This window comes from Xenopus laevis, chromosome 2L (assembly GCF_017654675.1).
Source record: "Xenopus laevis strain J_2021 chromosome 2L, Xenopus_laevis_v10.1, whole genome shotgun sequence".
Taxonomy (NCBI): Eukaryota; Metazoa; Chordata; class Amphibia; order Anura; family Pipidae; genus Xenopus; species Xenopus laevis.
Window position 1 is genome coordinate 120,317,505 of NC_054373.1, and position 23,665 is coordinate 120,341,169.

The 23,665-nt window shown below is 36.1% G+C and overlaps 1 protein-coding gene across 1 annotated transcript; it reads right to left on the minus strand.

The window, feature by feature from the left end:
• Positions 1-888: 888 nt before the first annotated feature.
• grk1.L (G protein-coupled receptor kinase 1 L homeolog) lies at positions 889-21,755 on the minus strand. Its single transcript, XM_018245718.2, has 7 exons — positions 20,722-21,755; positions 12,124-12,251; positions 8,736-8,893; positions 7,379-7,462; positions 6,047-6,171; positions 2,462-2,663; positions 889-1,406 (listed from the first exon to the last, which is right to left on the minus strand). Exons 1-7 carry the CDS (start codon positions 21,418-21,420, stop codon positions 1,129-1,131), a joined length of 1,674 nt encoding a protein of 557 aa, XP_018101207.1. The 5' UTR covers positions 21,421-21,755; the 3' UTR covers positions 889-1,128.
• Between the last annotated feature and the right edge of the window lie 1,910 nt (positions 21,756-23,665).

The window sequence follows — 23,665 nt, forward strand, 5'->3', positions numbered from 1 at the left end:
TTGTGCTTCTATTAATCCTAAATGGTGTATCCACCTATAAACACGAGACGCTTGTTGTCTCATTGACAAATGATTCATTAGTGATGCTATTATAACTTGTAACCTATACATTTAAGTTTCCAAGAAATGGCAGGGACTATAATTCAGATTATATTTTTATAAACTTTAAGAGCCTACTTTTGTTGAATTCTCAGTAAACAGGATGGAAAGGGATGGGGGATGATCTTAGATGTTGCTTTTTCAGACACCTATCTGGAAACTCCCTTCAGAGGTTGTTCACTAAGATAAGTGTTGTGTATGATAATATAGTCCAGCTTCCTGTATGTTTGCTAACACCTGGCAATCAGCCCAATTTCCTTTACAGTGATACTTGGGGTTTTGACAAATGGCAAGCTTTAAGTAGGCTATAATGTTGCTGCTTCCTTTAATCATTTTCAATGTCCTGTCAATACGTGGAAGCAAACTTAAAAACAACTTGGAAATTATCATGTGGATATCATGCAAGGTTCTCTCCCAGAACACAAAGGTGAATACAATTAGAATATAATAGGTATTAAAATAAAACAATAAGATATAGCTGTATAATTACAAAATCATAATTACCACAGATGACTTGACTGAGTTCTGAGTATCACTATGGCGTGCTAATCCCATCTGTTTGGTAAGAAAGTCCATCAAAGGAGATTAAACTCTAGCCAACTTGAACTACCTAAGCCACACTAAAATATTGTAAATCTCTAGAATAAAATCTGTTTACTGGATTGTGCTGATGCAGACGTATGTCTTTCCTCTGCCGAGGATCAGAATATATATATATATATATATATATATATATATATATATATATATATATATATATATATATATATATATATATATATAATGTCCATGATGAATTTCTTGCAAGTTGACATAAAGATGTTTCCAGTGGTAGCTGGTGACCCATGTTCTCATTGCAGTTCAGATATGTACAGATGTAAATGAGCAGCAACACCTGTAGAGACCTATTGTCGCAAGAAAAGCATCTTTTTTATGGAATATTTTAACAAGAAAAAATATTACAGTCAACAAAGCATACTCAAGAATATTCAACAGGAGCATCTTGGACTGAAAACACTGCTGCATCCTCTAAGCAATTCGACATACTCCTGACTTGGCGGAGTTGTCATTTGGAATAGATTCCCGTCTAACATCATTTAAATCTAAATTAATTTCATCAAAAATTCCAGTTTCAACCATCTCCTCTTGCCAGGGTATAGGGATGTTGCCTGAAGCAAACTCGTCAAAAAACTTGTTGTCAGATTCACCAAGAGCGACTCCTTTGACTGTTGAAAACGCTCCAACATCTTGAATATCCTTTGCATAGACCATTCTGGAGTCTGGGGCAAACGGTGGTGGAAGGATACCTGTTTATGTAAACCAAAAGAATAAAGACAAGGTAAAATTGTATAACTTATAGTAGACTAAGACCCGATTGGTTTCTATTGCCAACGGCACTTGAGGAATCTTAAAACCTTTTTAAGTAAAGCGCTCCATAAAGGGTATACCCTCCCTTTTCAATAATGAATAGGGCTTGTGTTTAAAATACTAAATGCCAATTGTTTTAATTAGGAAATATTAATATATAATTTATTTATTTATTTCAACATACAAGCCAACATCTGAAATTGAAAATAAAGTCAAGTTATTTTTCCAGTTCTTACAAGAACAATGAAAACAAATGACCTGTCCTCTCAAAAGCTCTACATAAACAAACCCCTCCCTTCTCCCAGCTACAGCCTTTATTTATAGGCTTTGTTCTAATATGCAGCTCATTAGACAGCAAACAATTGCTACCTGTTGATTGTTTACTACTGGTTACTAGAAATGTAATCATTTGTCACCTGTAATTACATTTCACTATTGGAAAGAGACATCTGCCCACACAATAATTTATGATTCATCTACTGTATGTCAGTGAGAAAACATATATATGGATTTCTTTCAGAGACTAGCCATGCAATGGTTTGAAAATCCTTTTAAATAGATTGTCACGGGGAATAGTCGATTATACAACAAATTAAGAAAAGCCCACTAATTATTTATAACAATGGTAATTATTTACAGTGAAAGAGAAAAGTGTTGTTTTGGAAAATTTAGACTGCTCTATAAAAATATCTTTCTCTTTATTTCGGAGAAGCATAAAAAAACATGAATGTGTGATGAATCTGTGAGTAGCCGCAGCCTGTTAGGCCCATGTGTAGTTGTTCCATCTCCTCACTTCATTGAAATTCTTTTCCTGACTCTTACTGGCAAACCATAACATATGGGGGGGCGTCCCACTGCTCTGCTATATTGGGCAGCAGGTTTTGATGGAGCAAACAGAAACTTTACAGTAATACCATGCATAATTTGAGATCTAAAGAAAAATAGAAGTGGCTATTAAAGGTCCATTATGGATCTGTTCATGTAATTCACATACCAGCTTCCAGTTTCCTCCAGTTTATTCCTCTGAAAAACAAGTGTACTCGTATTTCATTGCAATTTCCATTTTTAAACCCCATTCTTTTTTTGCAATCTTTCTCTAGTAAGGCTTCACAGATGGACTTGCAGTCTAGGCTGAACTTTATGGAGTAGGTCACTGAGTCGTTCAGAATCCTGTCCTTTAACTCCTTGTTTTCAACCTGACAAAACACATTGAAATTGGCACATTGTTATTTAATAATATTCTTCCAAGAGAAACTCTGTGGATAATAAATTCTGTCTTTAAAAATAATACAATGCATGCCTCTTAACTGTTCTTATCATAATTTATTTATATAACATAACACCAACATATTTTTCAGAGATTTTACAAAGATTATACATCATTCGCATCTAGTCCTGCCCCAGTGGAGCTTACAATATAGGTTCCCTATTGCATTCACACACATATTAAAACATGTGGACATTATCTCCAACATGAAGTATCAAGCTTTCAAAAGATATACAGAATTGTTGGCAGAACAGTTTGTCTGATATCAGTCCTGATGGGTAGAACAAAGTGGTGTATGGCAGAAATGGTGCTTAGAGGTAAGCAACTGAAAGATAGGGATAAATGCAAGTCAAGAGGAAGGTGTCAGAATCCAGTGAAAAGTAGTAACTGTCAATAACAGGAGGGTTAATAGTTATTGGCCACAGTGAATAAGGCTGTCAATCAGGGATCTTATAAAGCAAAGCTCTACAGAAGGGTTAAACATTTAACTTGTAGTAAAGATCAATAACTTTCTACAGTGCTGTACAAGGAGAGATAATAATTTGTTGTGCAGGAGCAGCATGATTGGAACAAAAAGAAAGTATGTTGTGTCGTTCCATTTACTGTTTAGAAAAGTTTAAATATGAACCATGTAGAAAAAACGCAGAAGTATCACCAGCACAATGTGAAGCTTCACCAAAGGCGACTGATTTTTATGAACTTTATGGTCAAAATGTAACTGGTTGGTCTAGGGAAGAACAAGCTGAACAAGGCTGATTAAGCTATGAAAATGTTCTACTAAGTGTTTATAACAAAATTAATTGAATTATCCCTTTTAAATGTTCTTTTTAAAAAGGAAAAAGTAGCAAACATTTAAACATGATAATAATTGTGCCGGTTTCTGTGTCTTTCTAGCCACAAGAGGGTAGTGCACTCCATATAATCCAAACTGGAGCAGCTCACCTCTGAGTCAGAAGTGAGGTTTGGAAAATTTCTAACAATTAATAATTTGTAATATATAAATGACCTTTTTCAAAAAATATTCAGTATGCTAGTATGCACTAAGACTTCTATATAGAAACACTAGTTACATTTCTGTAACATTTACATTTCTGTAAATACCTCACCTAATATATAGACTTACAGTGCAGGGAGAGTAAGTATAAAGGAAGGATAAGGAACACATATGGGAGAATATAGGCAAAGGAATACACATTTACATTTTAGAAATATTGTTAATGCATTTTGTAAATTAGACTCTACAACAATATTACATGTACTGTATATATAGACACTATTTTCTGCTTGAAGTTGCATTTTTTGTGTTGTTATATTTTGTATTGTGGCAGCTGTATAGAAATATTTTGTAAGGTGTGACTATTTGAAAGTAAAATATTTAATATGCCACCAAAACAAAATCTTGCGTTCTACAATATATATATACAGCTTGTAAACAACCTGTTCACCAAACAGATACAAGACACTGATATTGGTATTTCTGCCAAGTACTAATGTGAATATCTTTAGATATGGCAGTCATACCATTTTCCCATCACTCAAACAGAAACTGTATCTCACTTTAAAAGGTGAAGTTGCAATACTACTCATTTTGCTAGATACTCCCTATTGTTTGCATGTCTTAATTTCTCCTATAAATAAAGGATTCAAACCAGAAAGAAAGGTGACTACTACTGACAGAAAAGTGTACAAGCAATAGCATTTTCATCTGATGCTCCTTGGCTGGATTTATGGGGTGCCATTTATCCCAAATACACACAAAAATATCCCTAGTACACAGAATGAATGTCTCTCACGGTACATAAGTATTTTTGACCATATACACAAATTAAATAATATACAAATACTTATGTACCCTGAGAGATATTCATTCTGTGTACTAGGGATATTTTTGTATACAGAATGTATTTTGGACAAACGGCACTCCATAGGTTTTCAACTTGATTTATTTTTTTCTATCAGTTTCAAACCAACTTATGTCCACTTTGCCAGCCTCAGTCCTAAGTCCTCACATTACTTGGAGTCTACTAGACCCAGCGAAACACATATTACACCAGGGATCCCCAACCATTATTAACCCATGAGCAATATTCAAATGTAAAAAGAAAAGTTGGAGAGCAACACAAGCATGCAAAAAGGGTTAATTGTGGGCTGTGATTGATTATTGGTAGCCCTATGTAGACTGACAGTCTACAGGAGAATAAGTTTGAGAGTTAATCTGGTTTTTATGCAACCAAACTTGCTCCAAACCAGGAAATGAAAAATTAACACCTGCTTTTAGGCCAATCAGAGCAATATTCAAGGGGTAGGTGAGCAACATGTTGACACGAGCCACTGGTTAGGGACCACGGCATTACACCATGCAGTAGTCAGCTCAAAGACACAAGTGGCTGATATTTACAAAACAATGCACAGGTTCAATTTACAAAAAAAGACAAGCATGCCAGCCATACAAGTTCCTGACATAAGGTAGGACAAATGGCTGGAGTCTGCCAAAAATAAATAAAAGACTGTGCTTGCAGAAAGACAAATAAAGCACTAAGTTTGCTTTTGACTTTTACAAATATGTTCTAGTCCATAGATATAGGCCTCTATTAGAAACAATTAAGCAAAGAAAATTAGTGTTTAGATTTGTTTACTAAATATGACATTCCTGTTTACCCACAGAAGAACAGGGCCGGAACTAGGGGTAGGGAGAGTCGGCATGTGCCTAGGGCACAAAGCTAATGGGGTGCTAGGCTCTTACCTTCTCTGCCTCCTACCCCATGTCCAGTACCCTCTCTCATCTTTGCCCCACTGTCCGCCAGACCAGTCGGCGCTGTCATCGGCCAGGTTGCCTAGGGCGCCTGGCCGGCCTTGCCCAGCTCTGCAGAAGAGTCTCAAAAGTGTATTTTGCTTTTTTTGTTATGGAGGTGAAGAGAAAGCTAATGTAAAAGGGTTCCAATAAGTTAGTTAGTCAGTATTAGTTATATGTCTGTGTGGTTAATGAGGGCAGGATCAGAAGGTATACCTGTAATTAGATGATAGTTGGCAGTCTTAAGATTATAAAAGAGTTTGATATTAAGACTTTGAGATCTTTCACATAAAGGTCTGCCGTGTCATAAAGCCATTCCCTGCTATAATAGGCATGATTCATCAAAATTTTAAGCTATGGTAATTCTGTAAAACAGAGTATGATTGCCAGTTCATTGTCAGAATAGGACATATGTTATCCTTTAAATAGCTTCAGCATACTGTGCAGCATTATACAGAGAAAGGTACTTCTTTACCTTAGGCCCTGTCTCAGTTCAAGATCCTACCATTTAATGTGATTACCTTTTCTCCTCTGCATCGGAAAGGGCCACGTGCTGCAATCATTTCATACAATGTAACACCCAGTGAGAAATAATCTACAGAATAATCATATTCTTCACCTTGCAATAATTCAGGTGCCATAAATCCTGTAAAAGAGACATGATCATGGTAGTAATTATGCAGAAAAACAGCCATGTGAGCAGAACAAGTTGGAAAACAAGGTGGAAAACAAAAGCACCTAGAAAACTGAATAATAAATCAAATAATTTATTTGATGTTACAACCAAGTGTTTTATGTCCATTTTGCACTATACAAAGTTCTGAATGCATGATGCATTGCTGTACACATACTAGTAATGCACAATGAATATAAGTTGGAACATATGCTACCTATAATAAACTATTGCAGAGGTAAATTGATTTCAGTGTGGTTATGACATCTTGGTTGTGATCACTTTAAATAATTTCTTGTAGTTATACTGTGCATCAGTGGTTCTTTTGAGCTTATCAATGTATTCAGTCCAAATAACCTTTTCCTCATTGGCAAAGTTTACCTATAACTTACTCGTTGCTGTACAGTAATTTATTTTCAATAACTAGACTGGAATTAATCAGTTTCTTTATTATTTTTGTTCATTATTGTTTGTATAGATTATGGAAACATTAATCAAGGGAATTTTATTTTTTTAGGGCCCAGGAACTTCACCATCACCTTAAAACCGTTAAATGTTTGTAACCGGTTTAGAGGTCCATTATTATTGAATTGCCACCTGACCAGTATTTTACCAGCCAGAAAAAGTGGGAATCCTATTACTGAACATTAAAGACATGTACTGTCTCCAAAACATGCCCTTCGGAAAAAGCTGATCTAGATTTATTATGCAAGAATTTTTTTTACCTAAAAGCTAAAAGGGGTCGTTTTACTGCCCCACAGTATGCAAATTGCAATTTCAGACACAATTTTTTTACCCACAATGCAACTCTTTTTCACCATCAAGGCAGTAACCTGGGGCAGTTGAGTTGTATACTACTGCAACCAATGCATCACAATTTCCACAATTGGATAGTGATGTGAATAGGACACATTTCCTCCATTCGGCATGAGAGTAACGTGTGCAACCAATTTTTGGAGATAAGGGTTATCCTTCAAGGGTTTTCGACCATGGCCTGCATCAGTGAGTATAATTGCACTCATTTTGGAAAAGGAAACAGGCAAGGAGATCTAGTTAATGTTCTGTAAGTATGTAGCAGAATGAATGGGACTTTTCATACAGCTGACAGAGGCCAATTGCAGATTCAGTGCAGTAAATGAAAAACCGCTTATACCTTCTTATTCTCTGTATATTTTCTTACCTGGTGTTCCTGCATAACCCTTAGTTTTTGATTTCTTTTCTTTTAGTTCCACAGCAAGTCCAAGGTCAGATATGCGGACATTTCCTGAAAGGTAAACATTAGCTTTGTTCCACTGCACAAGATATATAGCTCTTTTATTTCAGTTTAAAGGTCCACATACAGTTTAAATAAGCATTAAGATGATTTCACAAAGTATAGTATGCATGCACTAGAAAGAAGCATGGTCCTCTTTCACTGACAAAATGCCATACATATCTGAGAGAGTATTATTTATTTGTATGCTGTATAAAGTATCTTATTTCACTCTTCAATTACAGTGTGCCACTTGATTTAGAAATTATTCAAGTCTCTAATCTATTTTATATTTGTGTGTGTTTGTGTGTATATTTTGCCAAATAATCAGTTTTTTCTAGCTATAAACGGGTAGTAATATCTTTAAAATATAATGAATGTTTTTCTTGCTATAAAGACCTTGTAATCACTAAAAAAAATGCCTTACATGCCTTTACACATTCTGTCAACGTAATCTGCACCAGTATGCATCATTTGTTAAATGCATGATGTTTTTGTTTAAGGCTCAACTGAACACAAATCACTGATACATTTCTCCAAATCAGAAGGGGCAGACACCTCATTTAGGGTATATAATGTTAACCGAGAAGTCAAAAATGGAAGGTGAGGAAATGATTGCTTCACTTGAAAAGACTAATCTCAATGCATTTTAAATCATATCAGCAGTAAAAAAAAGTGCTAGCTGATAATGACGCCAAAAAATGGAAATAGTATAAACAGTAGAGAAGCCTGGATTACAGTCCCCCTCTGTAGTATTACAGATTGGCCAGTTCAAACTGTTTGTCAGTAGTTGATACAGAATTTGGTATTAAAATCTTTACGCAAAGTTAATGTAAACAGGGCACTGGGATCTGATGGAAAATTACTTTGACTTAGAGAAAGGCCACTATTATTACTACAAAAGATATAGAAAAAGATTATTCTCCTGTGCCTCTAACATCTGTTGTGGGTATGTTATTTAAAGGTTTAATAAGGGATTACATTCAAGATTATCTCCCAGAGAATGGTATTAATTAAGAAGTAATCAACATGGACATATAAAGAATAGACCTTGTCAAACACATTTGCCTTTTTAGCAAGCAAGAAAATATAAGGCTACTGAAATTAATGGTTAATACATAATAGATTTGATTATTTTGGGAGTTTCTTCACCCATCTGAGGCAAATTGGAGACAGCTTCTGTGTGTAGCATGGGACCACCACCTTTCTTTATACACAAGGACCCCTCTTCTCTAATTAATTATTATTAAACAATGCAAATATCATGTAGCACAAATGTTCATACCATCATTGTCTATTAGCACATTTTCAGGTTTGAGGTCTCTGTAGATGATCCTGTTTTGATGCAAATGTTCCAACCCAGATATGATCTGAGCAGTGTAAAAGCAAGCTCTGTGTTCATCAATTCCTGGATTTTCTTCATCCATATTGTAAATATGGAACCTAAAAGGGTGAAAGTGAAAAGAAATGTTAAAACAGTAAAGTCCTGTTAGTTGTCTATGTTTTCTCAAATTTATCTCAGCAAATATAGGAAGTATTTCAATTAATTGCAGTTTTATTGCATCTATGAATTCCCTATTTTAATAATTATGGTGAATAAAGTTCCTTACAGAGCTAATCCATATGCAGCAGGATTGAGATTGATTTACCCCATTGGTGGTCCCATGCTACTATTCTTGTTTTATTTTACCCTAAAACAATAATATATAGTTTCCATCTTGTACGCCAAGTAATAAGTTCAGAAGAACTTTAAGTAATGGTTAGTGTACATAGGGTAATGGCACACTCTGGGGCAAATTCACTAAGATTTGTAGTTGCACCAGTGTCCGCTTCACCGCACTTCGCCAGGAGTATTTTTGCCAGCGCTATATAAATTTACTAAAATCCGAAGCTGCGCTCAGGGGAAGCGTAAGGTTGCGAATTTGCACTAGCATTAATTCGCCAAACACATGTGCCCACTGTATAGTTAAGGTGCCATGAGTTAGGAAATTTAGGGGGGAAGGAGGGTAGCCCCAAAAAAAAAATTTGATCTTTTTTCAGCCTATCACCCATAAAAAAAGAAAAAACGCCAGCGTTTTTTGGGACTTAGAACATTTTGTAACTTTTTTTGAAGCAATCGCTATCTACTCTATTGCACTTCGCCTGGTCTGAGGTGGCGAAGGTAGCGTTCAGAAAAATTTGCGAGTCAGTGAATTTGCGTAGTTACATCCGTTGTGCAAATTCACCAGGCGTAAGGGTGTGAAGTAACACTTGTGAATTTACGCCAGCGTCCGTTAATGAATCGACGAATTAACAAAAATGCACTACGCTAGCGAATTAATGCTAGCGTTAGGTGCTTTGTCCTGTGAATTTGCCCCTCTGTGTTTTGATTGCCACTGATGGTTGCAGGTACATTTTTAAGGCAATAATCAAAGGCTGAGCAATCTGATAAACAGTACATGTAACTGGGACTGCAGTGACATGGGCCAGAATACTGTTCAGAAGTTTCTACAGAAATGTCCTTACCGATTCTAATGGAAATCAGTGTGTGTTTTACATGCATTGTGACTTGAAGTACAGGATGCTGCATTAGATTTAATTAGTAAATGTTAAGGAAAATATCCCCATCCATCAGCCCCTTTCCCCACTCCATTTCTTATTGTTAACAGTGTCCCTTTTTTTCCACCTAGTAGAAAAATGCAGAGCTGCACAGTGGGGTTGTGACACTCTGAATTCACTTTTATCAGAGCTCACCAAGCTTAATCGTACATATTTGAAACTAGGTTCAGTTCAGCTTTAACTGCACATGCTCCTGCATGACGCCAATCTGACATGGATGATCCAAAGCGGCGCCTCCACATTTTTAAAGCAGGCACATAGGTAAAGACACTTTTGACAATAATGGGTGGTGTGGGGAGTGGGGCAGAGGAATGTACCCTGTCATTACAGAGTAATTCAAGTGAAATCAAGTATAGAAGTAAGAATGACACATTATGCTCAACAAAATATTAATTATTGGATTTATCTGTAAGGGGGAGATGGGGAAATATCAAGCTTTTGTCATCTACCCACCATGCAGGTTTATGACTTACTTAGCTTAGAAATGAAAATAGACTAGAAAATAAATTTCATTATTTTATATAAGGAATAAAGGTGGAAATGTTTGCCCAGGTGCAGTAACCAATAGCAACCAATAGGATTTTTGCTGTGTAATTGGTGAGTATACCTGTTGCAAAGTGTGTACCTTTTATTAAATAGCACAAATAGTCTAGCTTGTGTCCCATAAATGACCAGCCAAATCTAGCAGTAACTAAACTCCATGTGACATAAGCCAAATATTACAGTTACATTTTCTCTTAATTCTATGAAACTTCTATCCAAGTAAATGCAGCACTTCCTTAGTCCAGGCCTCCATAGAATTTATTTTCTTCTCCCACTTGCACAAATTAAAACAGCCATACCAAAAACACAATGGGGATGAAGTAATTAGATTAATGTTAAAAGTGTTAATTCTACTTAATAAGGTGCTGATATATGCAAAAGTGTTCTTAAAAATATACATGGGAATACATAGCCTGCAACAGTTTCATTTATAGATTAATAAAGACTATTTAAAAAATGTAGTAACCTGCCTCTGATGCTTCTGGAAAACCATTAGCAGTTATTTTTGGCTGACATTCCCCATTAGAAATTAGACACTCTCCTTGGCTTCTGTCCCACCCCTATGACATGGAATGCTGTGGTCAGAAAAGCCGTTAATTCGCTAGCGTTTGGCATTTTCGTTACTGCGCAAATTCACTAACGAACGCTGGCGTAGTTTCGCTGGTGTTACTTCGCACCCTTACCCCAGGCGAATTTTCGCTAGCGACGTAACTACGCAAATTCACTAACTTGCGCAGTGTACTGAACGCTACCTTTTACGCTAGACTTCCTTCGCCACCTCGGACCTGGCGAAGCGCAATAGAGTAGATAGGGATTGTTTCAAAAAAAGGCAAAATTTTTTCTAAGTCCCAAAAAACGCTGGCGTGTTTTCTACATTATGGGTGATAGGCTGAAAAAGATCGAAAAAATTTTTGGGGCTCCCCTCCTTCCCCCCTACATTTCCTGACTCATGGCAACTTACCTAGACAGTGGGCACATGTGTAGGGCAAAATAAAATTTTTATTTGATGATTTGAAGGTTTTCTTGGCATTTGTAGTGCTGATACGTATTCTTCCATTGAAATTTGAATTTGGCGCCGTATGCAAATTAGCCTTCGCTAGCGTAACTTCGCTTTACATAGCGAATCAACGCTAGCGCAACTTCGCAACCTTACGCTACCCCTGAGCGCAAATTCGGATTTTAGTGAATTTGCGGAGCGCTGGCGAAACTACGCCTGGCGAAGTGCGGCGAATTGCGGCGAAGTTGCGCCTGGCGCAACTTTGCATCTTAGTGAATTTGCCCTAAAGCTGAAAGTAGAAGATAGAATCAAGGTAGATAAAAGAAGAAATAAAGGAAAGGTATAGTGGCCTTAGAATTCCATAGTTCTGAAAATAAATATTCACCTTCTACTTATACCTACATGGAAACACAAAACAGAATAATGTATGTTTAGTAGGAAACAACTACTTCTAAAGAGAACAAACTAGAGGCACATTGTGTCCAACTGTTTTATTTTTTGTCAAATGTCATAGTATGAAATGTTATCAACTTACCGTAGGTCACCACCATTCATTAGCGTCATAACTAAGCAAACATCAGTCTTGGTCTGAAATGCGTATGCCAGTGAAACAATAAATCTGCTATGGACCTTAGCAAGAATCCTTTTTTCCACCATAGCTCCCTGCAAACACAAAAGGGTTTTGTTGAGTTCCTTATTTCTAATTTCTTCAATGTAGAGCATTTGCTTTGAATTTAATATAGTGAGTAAAAGAACAATAATGGTGATGTACAACCTTTATCATGACTTTGTGACTAAAGAAAGCACATCCTACCCCCTAACTTACTTCTCATTCAGATGTTTTATTTGCTGTGAGATGCAAAGCACAGAAAAGTCATGAATGTAAGAGCCTTGTGAATGAGCACTAAAAGTGACATTTTGCAATTAGTTTCTAGCTTTTGTAAACACACAAGTTTGGAATCCATGATCCAGGAACTCATGAAAAATGTTCTCTTTACTAATAAAAAAGTGCCTTGTCCGTGATCCTAAGTAAGCTATGTAAGTCCATATTGGTGACAAAACAATTCTATTGGCATCATTTAATGTATAAAAGTTTTTTTAAGTAAACTTAAGGTATGGAGAATCCAATTAGGGAAAGACCCCTGATCACAGGAATTCCTGATTATAGATCCCATATTTGTATTACATTCTGTCCTATAATGCCACTGGTTCTTAAATCATTCTCAAAAGGGAGTTTGGCCTAGAAACCCTGAGGGGTGATGATCTGATGTATATGGGAGCAAGACCAGTCATAGGGCTATATATGAAAGATAGCGGCGCCCAGGCGACAAACGTATCACGTTCTGACGCCAATGTGTCAAAATGTGCAGCGTCAATGATCAAAGTCAGAGCGTAACATGTGACATTGTCACGCTCATTTCCCCTAAAAATCAGCCTTTTTAAAGACGCCAGAGCCCTACAGACATTGCCCGATTATAGGTTCAACTTAGTGTGTTGTGTTGGTGGGTGTGTTGTTATTATTTATTCTGACTTTTATTCCTGATCTTGACCTCTTATATCGATTAAGAACCTTGCTGCCTGAACTGACCTCTGTCTTGATGTCCATTTTTAAATAAATATGGAGTTAGCAAATGTTGTCATTTTTATTATATTATCCATAAGCTGCTACAGACACAAATGAAATCTTTCATCTGATGTTTTCCCCTAGAAGTTGTATTTAAAGGGGGGATAGTAATCTCTACTAACTTGTGTTAATACAAATCATAAGACACCCTCTGTGCTAATGGAAATGATTGATGTATTTATTTTGGTATATATTTCCATTTACTGTATATCCAGCAGGTTTGCTGACGGGCTAAAGCCATCCCCAAAGCTTTGTCACAAACCCTCAAAGAAGTCTGGGACCTGTAGTTTGATAATTAGATTCACTGCATAGCAGGGTTTTTCATTCCTCTCTCAGGCTCTGCATGCGCTCTTTCCTGGGGGGGGGGTTAATTTTTAAATTAAAAACCCCTTCTACTCAAACAAAAATGTTGGGGAAGGGCTATCAAAAAGTCTTCATTTGGAGATTGTTGGCCCCCATGTCTGACACAGTGTTGAGGCAGGTGTTGTATTATGACAAGAAATTACTGTATATACTTATATATTGCTACTTGTATACAGTATGCAGTTCTGTTAAAACAATACATTAAAGGGGAAGTGAAGTCTATAATAGGATAAGGCTAGAAATGCTGTATTTTGCATACTAAACATAAATATGAACTTACTGCACCAGTAGCCTAATAAAACAAATGATTTATGTTTTCAAAGTTGGCCATAGGGGGTCACCATCTTGTAACTATGTTAAACATCTTTGCAAGACCAAGACATGCTCAGTGTGGTCTGGGCTGCTTAGGGATTGTCATAAAGCACAAGTCAAATACTTTCTGCCAGAAGCTGATATAGCAAGACGCAGACTGCACTCAGTCCTGTGTTGGCATGTAATCTAATATGTTTTTTATAATTTTTGTATTGTTTAATACAAACTTCCTCCAACTCTCCAGAACCAGCGGCTGCAGCAAAGTAGTTCTCCAAACAGAATCCCAGTTTACCTGTTTAAATCTGGCACTGTGATCTTTGTCTCTGCAGCTAGAGTTGGAAACAGTAAAGGGGAGGTAAAGGCAAAAATAAAATCCAATACAAATCTCTACACAGTCGCCAACTGCTCTACAGGGAAATATACAAAGCTTCTTGAGTTCTGCATAGCTGGGAAGTAAGGAGGGGGCTCCCCCTGCTGTTCATAAGTATGATTGTTTCCCTGCAGAGCAGTTAGGGACCGTCTGACAATTCCTATCCACAGCAGTAAATGAAGGGAGAATTTCACTGCATACAGTCAGGTTTTTTATAAAAATGATACACATTTTTAATTAAAGTATATTGGAGATAGGTTACTTTTTCATTAAAGAAAGTAAAAATGGGATTTTATTTTTTTGCCTTTACATGTCCTTTAAGGTGTAGATTTATCAAGAGTAAAATTTCTAATTCATGTGAGTTTTTTTTAAAACTCTCATAAACTCCCATGGACTCGAAATTCGATCAATCGAAAGTTATTATAGAAATAATTTTTTATTAGGATCGTCCCGAAAACTCGAATTAGAATCTAATTCGATCTGAGTTTTAAAAATTCAATTCGAGTTTTTTCTCAGAAAAAAACTTGTATGTCAGAAAGGCTGCAAACAATTGATCCCTAGACGTCTCCCATTGACTTAAACAGCAATTCAGCAGGTTTTAGGTGGTGAATAGTCAAATTCAAGTTCTTAAAGGGACAATGTATAAATTTCAAAAATTTAATAAAAATTTTTTGAAAAACTCGAATCGAATTTGAATAACTCCCTAGCCAAATTTGACAGTTTTGACCATAAAAAAAGTTATCATCTGGATAACAAACAAGGGTTACAGAGTACAATAGGATTAGAGGGCCCTACAAATTAGAGTTTACAAGCTAAAGGTGAGGGTACAATTGAGACATTAGGATTTTAGAAACAATTTGTGATTTTTGATACAGCAATGATTGATTAATTAAGGTACATTGAATAAGCTTCTTTAAACAGGTGGGTCTTTAAAGTACAAGGAAAGGCAAAAAAATACAATCCCATTTTTACTTTCTTTAATGAAAAAGAAACCTATCTCCAATATACTTTAATTAAAAAATGTGTACCGTTTTTATAAGAAACCTGACTGTATGCAGTGAAATTCTCCCTTCATTTACTGCTGTGGATAGGAATTGTCAGACAGTCCCTAACTGCTGAGCAGGGAAACAATCATACTTATGAACAGCAGGGGGAGCCCCCGCCTTACTTACCATCCATGCAGAATTCAAGCAACTTTGTTTATGACGATCCCTAAGCAGCCCAGACCACACTGAGCATGTGCACTTAGTCTCAGTCTTGCAAAAATGTTTAACATAGTTACAAGATGACAGCCCCCTGTGGCCAACTTTGAAAGCATAAATCATTTGTGTGATTAGGCTTTGTGGTGCAGTAAGTTCATGTTTATGTTTAGTATACAAAATACAGCATTTCTAGCCTTATTCTATTTTAGACTTTCCTTGTCCTTTAAGGAGCGCTTGAAAGTTTGGAAAGAAAGAGAAAGTCTGACAGCTCGAGGCAGAGAGTTCCAGAGAAAAGCAGAAGCCAGAGACAAGTCTTGTAGACGAGAATGGGCAGAAGTGATGAGAGGAGAAGCGAGGCGAAGATCAAAAGCAGAGCGAAGGAGGAAGTTGCGTGAAGGAGAGTATTTGGAGATCAGAGATGAAATATAGGGAGGGGCTTCATTATTAAGGGCCTTGAAAGTGAGCGTTATCATTTGAATTTGATTCTAGAGGAGATTGGGAGCCAGCAAAGGGACATGCATATGGGAGCAGCTGATGTTGAGCGGTGAGATAGATGAATATGTCTAGCGGCTGCATTTAGAACAGATTGGAGTTGTAAAAGGTGACTTGTTGGAATACCTGCGAGGAGTAGATTGCAGAAATCAAGGCAGGAGATGATGAGAGACTGAATCAGTGTTGCAGTTGATTCTGAACTGAGATATGGTTGTATTTGGGCAATGTTACGCAGTTGAATACGACAAGATTTAGCAAGTGTTTGAATGTGCGGTAAAAAAGACAGATGTGAGTCTAGGATAACTCTTAGGCATTTTATTAGAATTTTATTAGAATATTAGAATTTTAAATTTTTGGTGATAGAAAACTTTAAAGTACTAAGTGTTAAGATACAAGAAGAAGAAGAAGATCACTGCTCCATACAGCATATCATTTGAGTGCATTGGTAATTTGCAGGCACCAATAGACTAATAAGGGTTACAATTTGCAGTAGTTAATATTGTCTCATAAATGCCAAGACTAAGGGGCTGAAATACTAACATTTGACATATGAACATATGAAATTCCAAAATTTGAGATTTATTAAGTGTAGAACCATTAAAACTCTAATACAAAATATTGCCAAAAAAAAGTTGTCAAAGTTCTATATATGTTAATGGGAACTGCGCAGATCCTATTGGTAACTGCTCCAGATGTAGATTTAATTTTCGTTTAAAGAGATCAGCAGATTCACTAGAGAGGATTCAGGGGGGGGCACATTTACTTATGTGCACATTTTCACTTCGGAAGTCTCCGCTAGACATTATTTGTGCCGAATATGCGTATTCATCTAAATGTGCAATTACGTCTTGGAAAAAGAACATTGGCGTACTTTCATCAGTGATGATTCATTGGTGCAAAAATGTTGTAACAAATTTTCTTTAGCGTTACTTTCTTATTTAAGAGATCTATTATCCTGGGGTTTTTCAGATAAGGAATATTTCCATAATTTGGACCCAATGCCCCTATGTCCAGTGTTTTTATTGTTTTCTTCCTAAAATGGAGAAGGAGGAAAGGCATACTTGCACTAAATGAATTTATATTTGCTTTTAGACACTATGAAGTAGTTGACCCAATAATTAATTCATGTAAATTAAACAGGAAGACTGTACTTAATGACCATTTCCCTCTTACCATTATAGTTATGAGAAGTAGAATTACCAAAATATTATTAAAAAAAAGAATTATTAAAAGCACTGATTTCTATCCATGTGAGAATCTGTGGCTCTGTCTGAAAAATTGTGGTGCAGTACACAAGTATCTTTTGACTAACCTAAACCAGCCTTGTAAAATTGGCCAAAAGCAAAAGTGTGCAAAGATAATATATACTAAATATTTAAAGTTATTATTGCTGCAAAAGGTGGTCAAGTCATTTCATATTTATACAGGCAGTGAATTTCAGGTGCTAGCAATTTGTTTTGAACAATCTACTACTACAGATTTTTTATATTTAATTTTGAAATCTGCCATGGGGTTAGACATGTTGTTAGTTTCCAAAGTGTCCTCAGTCATGTGACATGTGCTCTGATAAAATTCATTGGAAAGTAATCGAGCTGCACTCGCACACCCTGGCATTCAATTAGGATAATCCCTGGTGCACAGCAATGGAGGAATCGGCGTCCCACCTTGTAACAACGGTTTAGAAGAAATTCACTGGCACACAGTGCAAAATGATTTGCAGCATGCAACGTTTCGGGGGGTTACCCCAAAACGTTGCATGCTGCAAATCATTTAATAAATCAGCAAGGGTTTACCCTGCTAGCAGTACCTGTGTGCCAGTGAATTTCTTCTGATCCTCTGATAAAATTCAGTCATTCTTTACTGCTGTACTGCAAGATGGAGTGATATCAACCCACTCCCCCCCAGCAGCCCATCTGCAGAATAATGGGAAGGTAACACGAGAATAGCACTCAACAGTAAAAATCCAAGTAACACTGCAACTCCTTCAGTTATATTGAGTAGGAGAAACAATAGCCTGTCTGAAAGTACTTCCATTATGAAGTGCTGGTTCTTTCTGAAAGCACAGGATTAGGTCACAATGACCTGAGATGGCTGCCTGCACACCAATATTACCCACCTAGTAACAACGGATCAGAAGAAATTCACTGGCACACAGGTACTGCTATCAGGGTAAACCCTTGCTGATTTAGTAAATGATTTGCAGCATGCAACAAATTCACTGGCACACAGGTACTGCTAGCAGGGTAAACCCTTGCTAGCAGTACCCCGAAACGTTGCATGCTGCAAATCATTTAATAAATCAGCAAGGGTTTACCCTGCTAGCAGTACCTGTGTGCCAGTGAATTTCTTCTGATCCTCTGAGAAAATTCAGTCATTCTTTACTGCTGTACTGCAAGATGGAGTGATATCAACCCACTCCCCCCAATTTCTCAATATAATTTACTGTATTTCTATTTGTATGTTTTGGCCCACTGTATATATGAAAATAATACATTATTAATTGTAAATAGAAATAAATTACAACATACTATGTACATTAATGGTTTTCAATAAAACAGAAAACCTTTTAAGCTCCTAAATAATATTTTAAATTGTATGTGCATTCTCACATACTGGCCGATTAATCAATTATATAGAATAAATACACCTTTGCACTGTACTTGGAGGAAGCAGATGGTATGGAATGTCTTGCTTCCCATATTGTTACCGAAAATAAATGTTCTTTCATTTAATTTTCTTACAATTTACTATTAATTGTGGCATATTTTTACAACCCAATATGTACTTTCTACAGATTGAGGAGAAGAATTGATAGTGTTTTGGCGGCACATCCCTTCATCAGGTTGGATGTCAATACCCTTTGACTGTGCACCAGGCTGAGGAGGACAGGATGTGCAAACGCAGTAGAAATTTTAGATTTTCAGCCATTATAAAGATCATGTATTCTGTCACATGACAAAAAAAAAACAATAGTGTAACTGAATAATGGGGAACTTCTTAAAATGTCGCAATAGATCGTATTGGTTTATGAGAGCAGGTGAACACTTTTAGGTGGGGAAAAGAGACAAACGTAAATGAGGAAATGAGGATTTTAAACTGAATAACTGGTGGCAACTTTTTGCATCACTAAAATAGGTTTGAATGGGCTTTATATTGTATATTATATTATATTCCATTTGATAACACAATTTGAGCTTTCACAGACATGTTGGTAAATATTATTATAGACAGAGCTTTATATGAATGTAGGCACAACTGAGATTTTTTTGGTGAATTAAGTCAGACTATGGCATATACTTTGTTTTTGTTAGTCCCCATTGTTTCCTATAGATTGTGAGAATATTAGCAAATGTCATATCTATGGATTAGGGCAGCACCATTGCAGCCAATTCCTCAGATGCATATTCATATACTACTATACTCTTAGCTAGGCTTCATTTCTTAATTAAATGAATCTGCTTGAGGAAATTGTGTATTAGACCAACTATAATCTTCTTATCTACATATGAAGTTTAAAGAATATATTAGAAGAAGGGTACAGTGAGGGCATATTTAAATATGAAATCAAATACAATTACAGATTTGGATGATGTGCCACTGCAGGGATCCCCTTAATACAGGCTGGGTATAATAAAGTCCACCAAATGAAAATTTAAGCTTGGTTGGGGTAAACATTAACCAAATGTTTTCATCTGCAGCTTAAATACCAACCTGTAGGCAATGAGCAGCATCTTAGCCCTACACATGTAAATGGTATCCTGCCTTATTTGCCATCCAAATGTTACTTGTAATATACAATATACACACACTGCAGTGACATAGCATCTTGACTTGAGCAACACTCCCCATTCATCACATTGTTTTGAATGCCACAGACCTTACACACCACTGAATAGACCTCCACCACTGTATATGTGTTGCAACAAACTGCAAAACTGGTCATTTTGCTTCTGGTTTATTGTAAAAAAAAATCATTAACCATTTTTAACATTGACCTTTTAACATTAATTAATTAAATTACAATGACTTAATATGATGATAAGTTTTTAATGAGAAAAATAAACAAAACAATATATAAATAACCAATAACAAACCCCAAAAAGCATAGGTTTTGTGTTATGTTAATGGTTGATACAAATCAGATCTGTGCTGGAGCATGATTATTACAACCATTGCATGCGTTGGGATTATTTACTGTAATATTTTGAAGGACATGGAAGTAGCTAACATTAACTCCTTCAATGTAAAACAACTATATTTTTAGCTGACAGTTTTAACAAATGTCGTTTTATTTTATACATCTTATTATCATGTTTATTTTTCAAACCAGATGCAGGAACACCTCAGTTTATTAACCAACTAAAACACTTAATTTAGTCTCAAGCTTCCAATTACATTTTTTTTATGTTTGTTTTTGATAACACATGAAATTCACAGGAAATTCTTTGTTTTTGTAGATAAGTTTGGTAAAGAAAATTAAAGAATAGTATGTAACTAAGTGTAAAATACTGGTGTAAAAAGAGATGGTTGTGCCAGCATTCTACACCACATTCATGCCACAAGTTCTATGTAAAGTATTGGCATAGTTTTAGGTGGTATTCTGATGTAAAATTAAATGCAATTTCTTTATACTGTATATATACTAGTATAGTGCAGTGTAAGGAATATACTGATAATATGATAAATATGCTACTACTGTATTTTACACCAGCAATTCAAGATGAACCAACTGCATGGTTAAAAAAAAAAAGTAAAATAAAAACAACTTACTTCAAACCCCTTCCTTTTCTTTAATCGTTTCTTGCTGAGTTTCTTGCAAGCATACATTTTACCTGTTGCCCTCATTTGCGTAGCAGATACTTCTCCAAATCCGCCTTTCCCAAGGATCCTAAAGTCCATAAACCAGTCATCTCCAATGGGTTGAGCTTCAAGCTTTTTCCATTGTAGAAACTTAGAAAAATATTTACTTTCTTTGTATTGCTGAAATGTATTTTCTTTCAAATAATCCATTGTAGATTTAAGTAGTTGCTTAAAGAGCATGTCTGAGACTTTATTACAGTCCTGTACTACTTTTATAATTGCTTTCTCATCTAAATAGTGACAAAATTGCTTTGAATCAGAATCAAGATATTTGTTAATGATACCCCTAGCTTTCCGCAAACGATCCTCGTCCTCAGCAACATCATACTCTTCAATGTCATTCCAAATCTCCACTACATGCACAAACTCAGTTGCTTCCAAAAACTCCTGAAATAATTTTTTCCCAATAGGTTGCTTGACACAAATATTCTCAAACTGCAGATCAAGCGTTTCCTTCAAGTGTTCACACTCGGCGAGGGGTGGTAACTTGAGCCTTGCTCGATATTTCTTGTTCCTTGTAATTTGCGGATTGAAGCCTCCATCAAAACTACCCCGTGCTGTAATATATGCAGAATTGGCTACCACTGTTTCCAGTGCTCCAAAATCCATCTTTGATTGTTAGTCTACTGTACTAAACATGAACAATTGGGCAGCTAGCAACTGCACTGGTTGACTGAATGGACAATATGTTCACAGTGTGCAGAGTTTCACAGGCTTAGCAAAATCCCTGTGCTTGAGATAGAATTATAGACTGCGGTCTGCAAATGGGTATGGCCTATTCATGTTCACCATGCACCATTTAAAATAAAAAAAAGCAATAGTACCAAAAAAATACACGCATACAAAATCCTCAAATAAATGCACAAATAAAACTCAAAAAGTTCATGAAGTGCCCTTGAAGAAATTCAGGGTGAATCAACCGAGTCATAAAAATGTAATCCACATCTGAGATATAATACAGGAACATTTATTACAAAAGATAGTTAATGACAGGTGAAGGAATAATACTCCTGAGTCAACACCTTGGTAAACTCTTTATCTAGTTAAGCAGATAATTCCATTCTTTCTCTCCATCTCTCTGCATCATTATCCTTTACAAATACACCAGTCTTGTTTTTAACTCTATATGTATGTATACTACTATAACAACGACATGCTGCTTTTAAAGAAATCAAAATGCTCCATAAACAAATGTTTTATGAGCAAGATAACATTTAGCTGTATGCTACTGTTTTATAGCAGTACTTTTGCATTGTGCTCTTCCTTTCCTGTTGTATTTACACATTTGTGTAGAGGCTTCTTAGATTAAGTGAGAAGTGCACACATTTCTGCAGCCCTTTTACATGTATTATTTATCATTCACATTACACTCTGCACTAGTGGAGCTTACAGTCCAAAGACCCTATCAGATTTTCACACAATAGGATCACTTTTGTCAAGTACTGGTTAACCTGTATGAATGTGGGAGGAAACCAGAGTACCTAGAGAGTGTCCACACAGACAGAGGGAGAACATACAAACTGCTTGCAGATGCAGTACCAAAGCTGGAATTGAACTCGTGACCATAGCATTGCACAGCAGAAGTTTTACCCACTAAACCGCTGTTTACTTCCAAAGCAGTTTACATGCAATAGTATGCATTTATTTTTACAGATGAAAAATAACAGTTCCGAATTTCTGTTTTATCTCTGTTCTCATCAATCAACTGACCCCCTCTCTGACAACAATGGTCCCGCACCATCCTGCTTAATTTTTTTACTATTTTTAAATAAGTAAATAGTAAAAAAATTAAGCAGGATGGGGTTGCATTGTTCACGCAAGGAGAAATTCAAAAGAGACTAGAACATGTAAACATAAACACAGGTCCATCCCAGGGTACTAAACAAGCTTATCTATGTGATTGCCAAACCTCTTTATTTAATTTTTCAGGATTCATTAAGGTCTGGCATGGTATGATATGGGTATATATAATTTATGTGAAAGTATGGAGGGGTGTGTGTATGGATGCTTGGATTTCATTTGGAGGGGTTGAACTTGATGGACTTTGTCTTTTTTCAACCCGATTTAAGTATGGCGCTGAGAGACTGGTGAATTGAATAATGTGATGCGCTATTCAAAAAAGGGACATTGTTCTCAGCCTCAAAACTATAGACCGGTTAGTGGTATTAAGGGATAAAAAACTTGACTTTGTTGCAAATTATAACATTGTGAGTTTGTGCCAGCATGGTTTTATGCAGAAAAAATCTTGCCAAACAAATTTAATTGTCTTTTATGAGGAGGTGAGCAGGAACCTCAACTCTGCAATTGCAGAGTAATCTACTTTGACCAGAAGGTTAATGGTTAAATTAAGGAATATTGACCTGGAATTTGTAATTGGATAAAGAACTGATAGATTACAAAAATGGAACAGAAATGGAACATTGGACCAGTGTTGTCAGTGGAGTACCACAGGGTTCTGTACTTGGTCCTTTGTTTTGCAACTTGTTTATTTATAACTTGGAGGTGGCCATTGAAAGTACTGTATTTTTGCTGATGATACTAAATTGTTGAAAACTTTAAGTTCCATGCAGGATGTTGCCACTTTGCAGAGTGATTTTACTAGATTAGAAAACTGGAAAATATTGATAAATGTAAGGTTATACACTTTGACAGAAATAATATAAATGCAAGTTATACACTAAATGGCAGTGTGTTGGGGGGTTTCCTTAGTTGAGAAGGATCTAGGGGGTTTTTGTAGATAACAAGTTGTCTAATTCCAGGCAGTGTTATTCTGTGGCTACTAAAGCAAATACAGTTCTGTCTTGCATAAAAAGAGCATTATTAACTCAAGGGTTGAAAACATAATTTTGCCTCT

What these genes read in the sequence shown, in the direction of transcription:
- grk1.L (XM_018245718.2), bottom strand. Translation starts at nt 21,420, where the DNA reads ATGGATTTTGGAGCACTGGAAACAGTGGTAGCCAATTCTGCATATATT. An exon ending in TGTGCTAATAGACAATGATG is followed by an intron (nt 7,463 to 8,735) that starts GTATGAACATTT and finishes TTTACCTTTCAG; the next exon opens with GAAATGTCCGCATATCTGAC. An exon ending in CTGGAGGAAACTGGAAGCTG is followed by an intron (nt 1,407 to 2,461) that starts GTATGTGAATTA and finishes TTACATAAACAG; the next exon opens with GTATCCTTCCACCACCGTTT.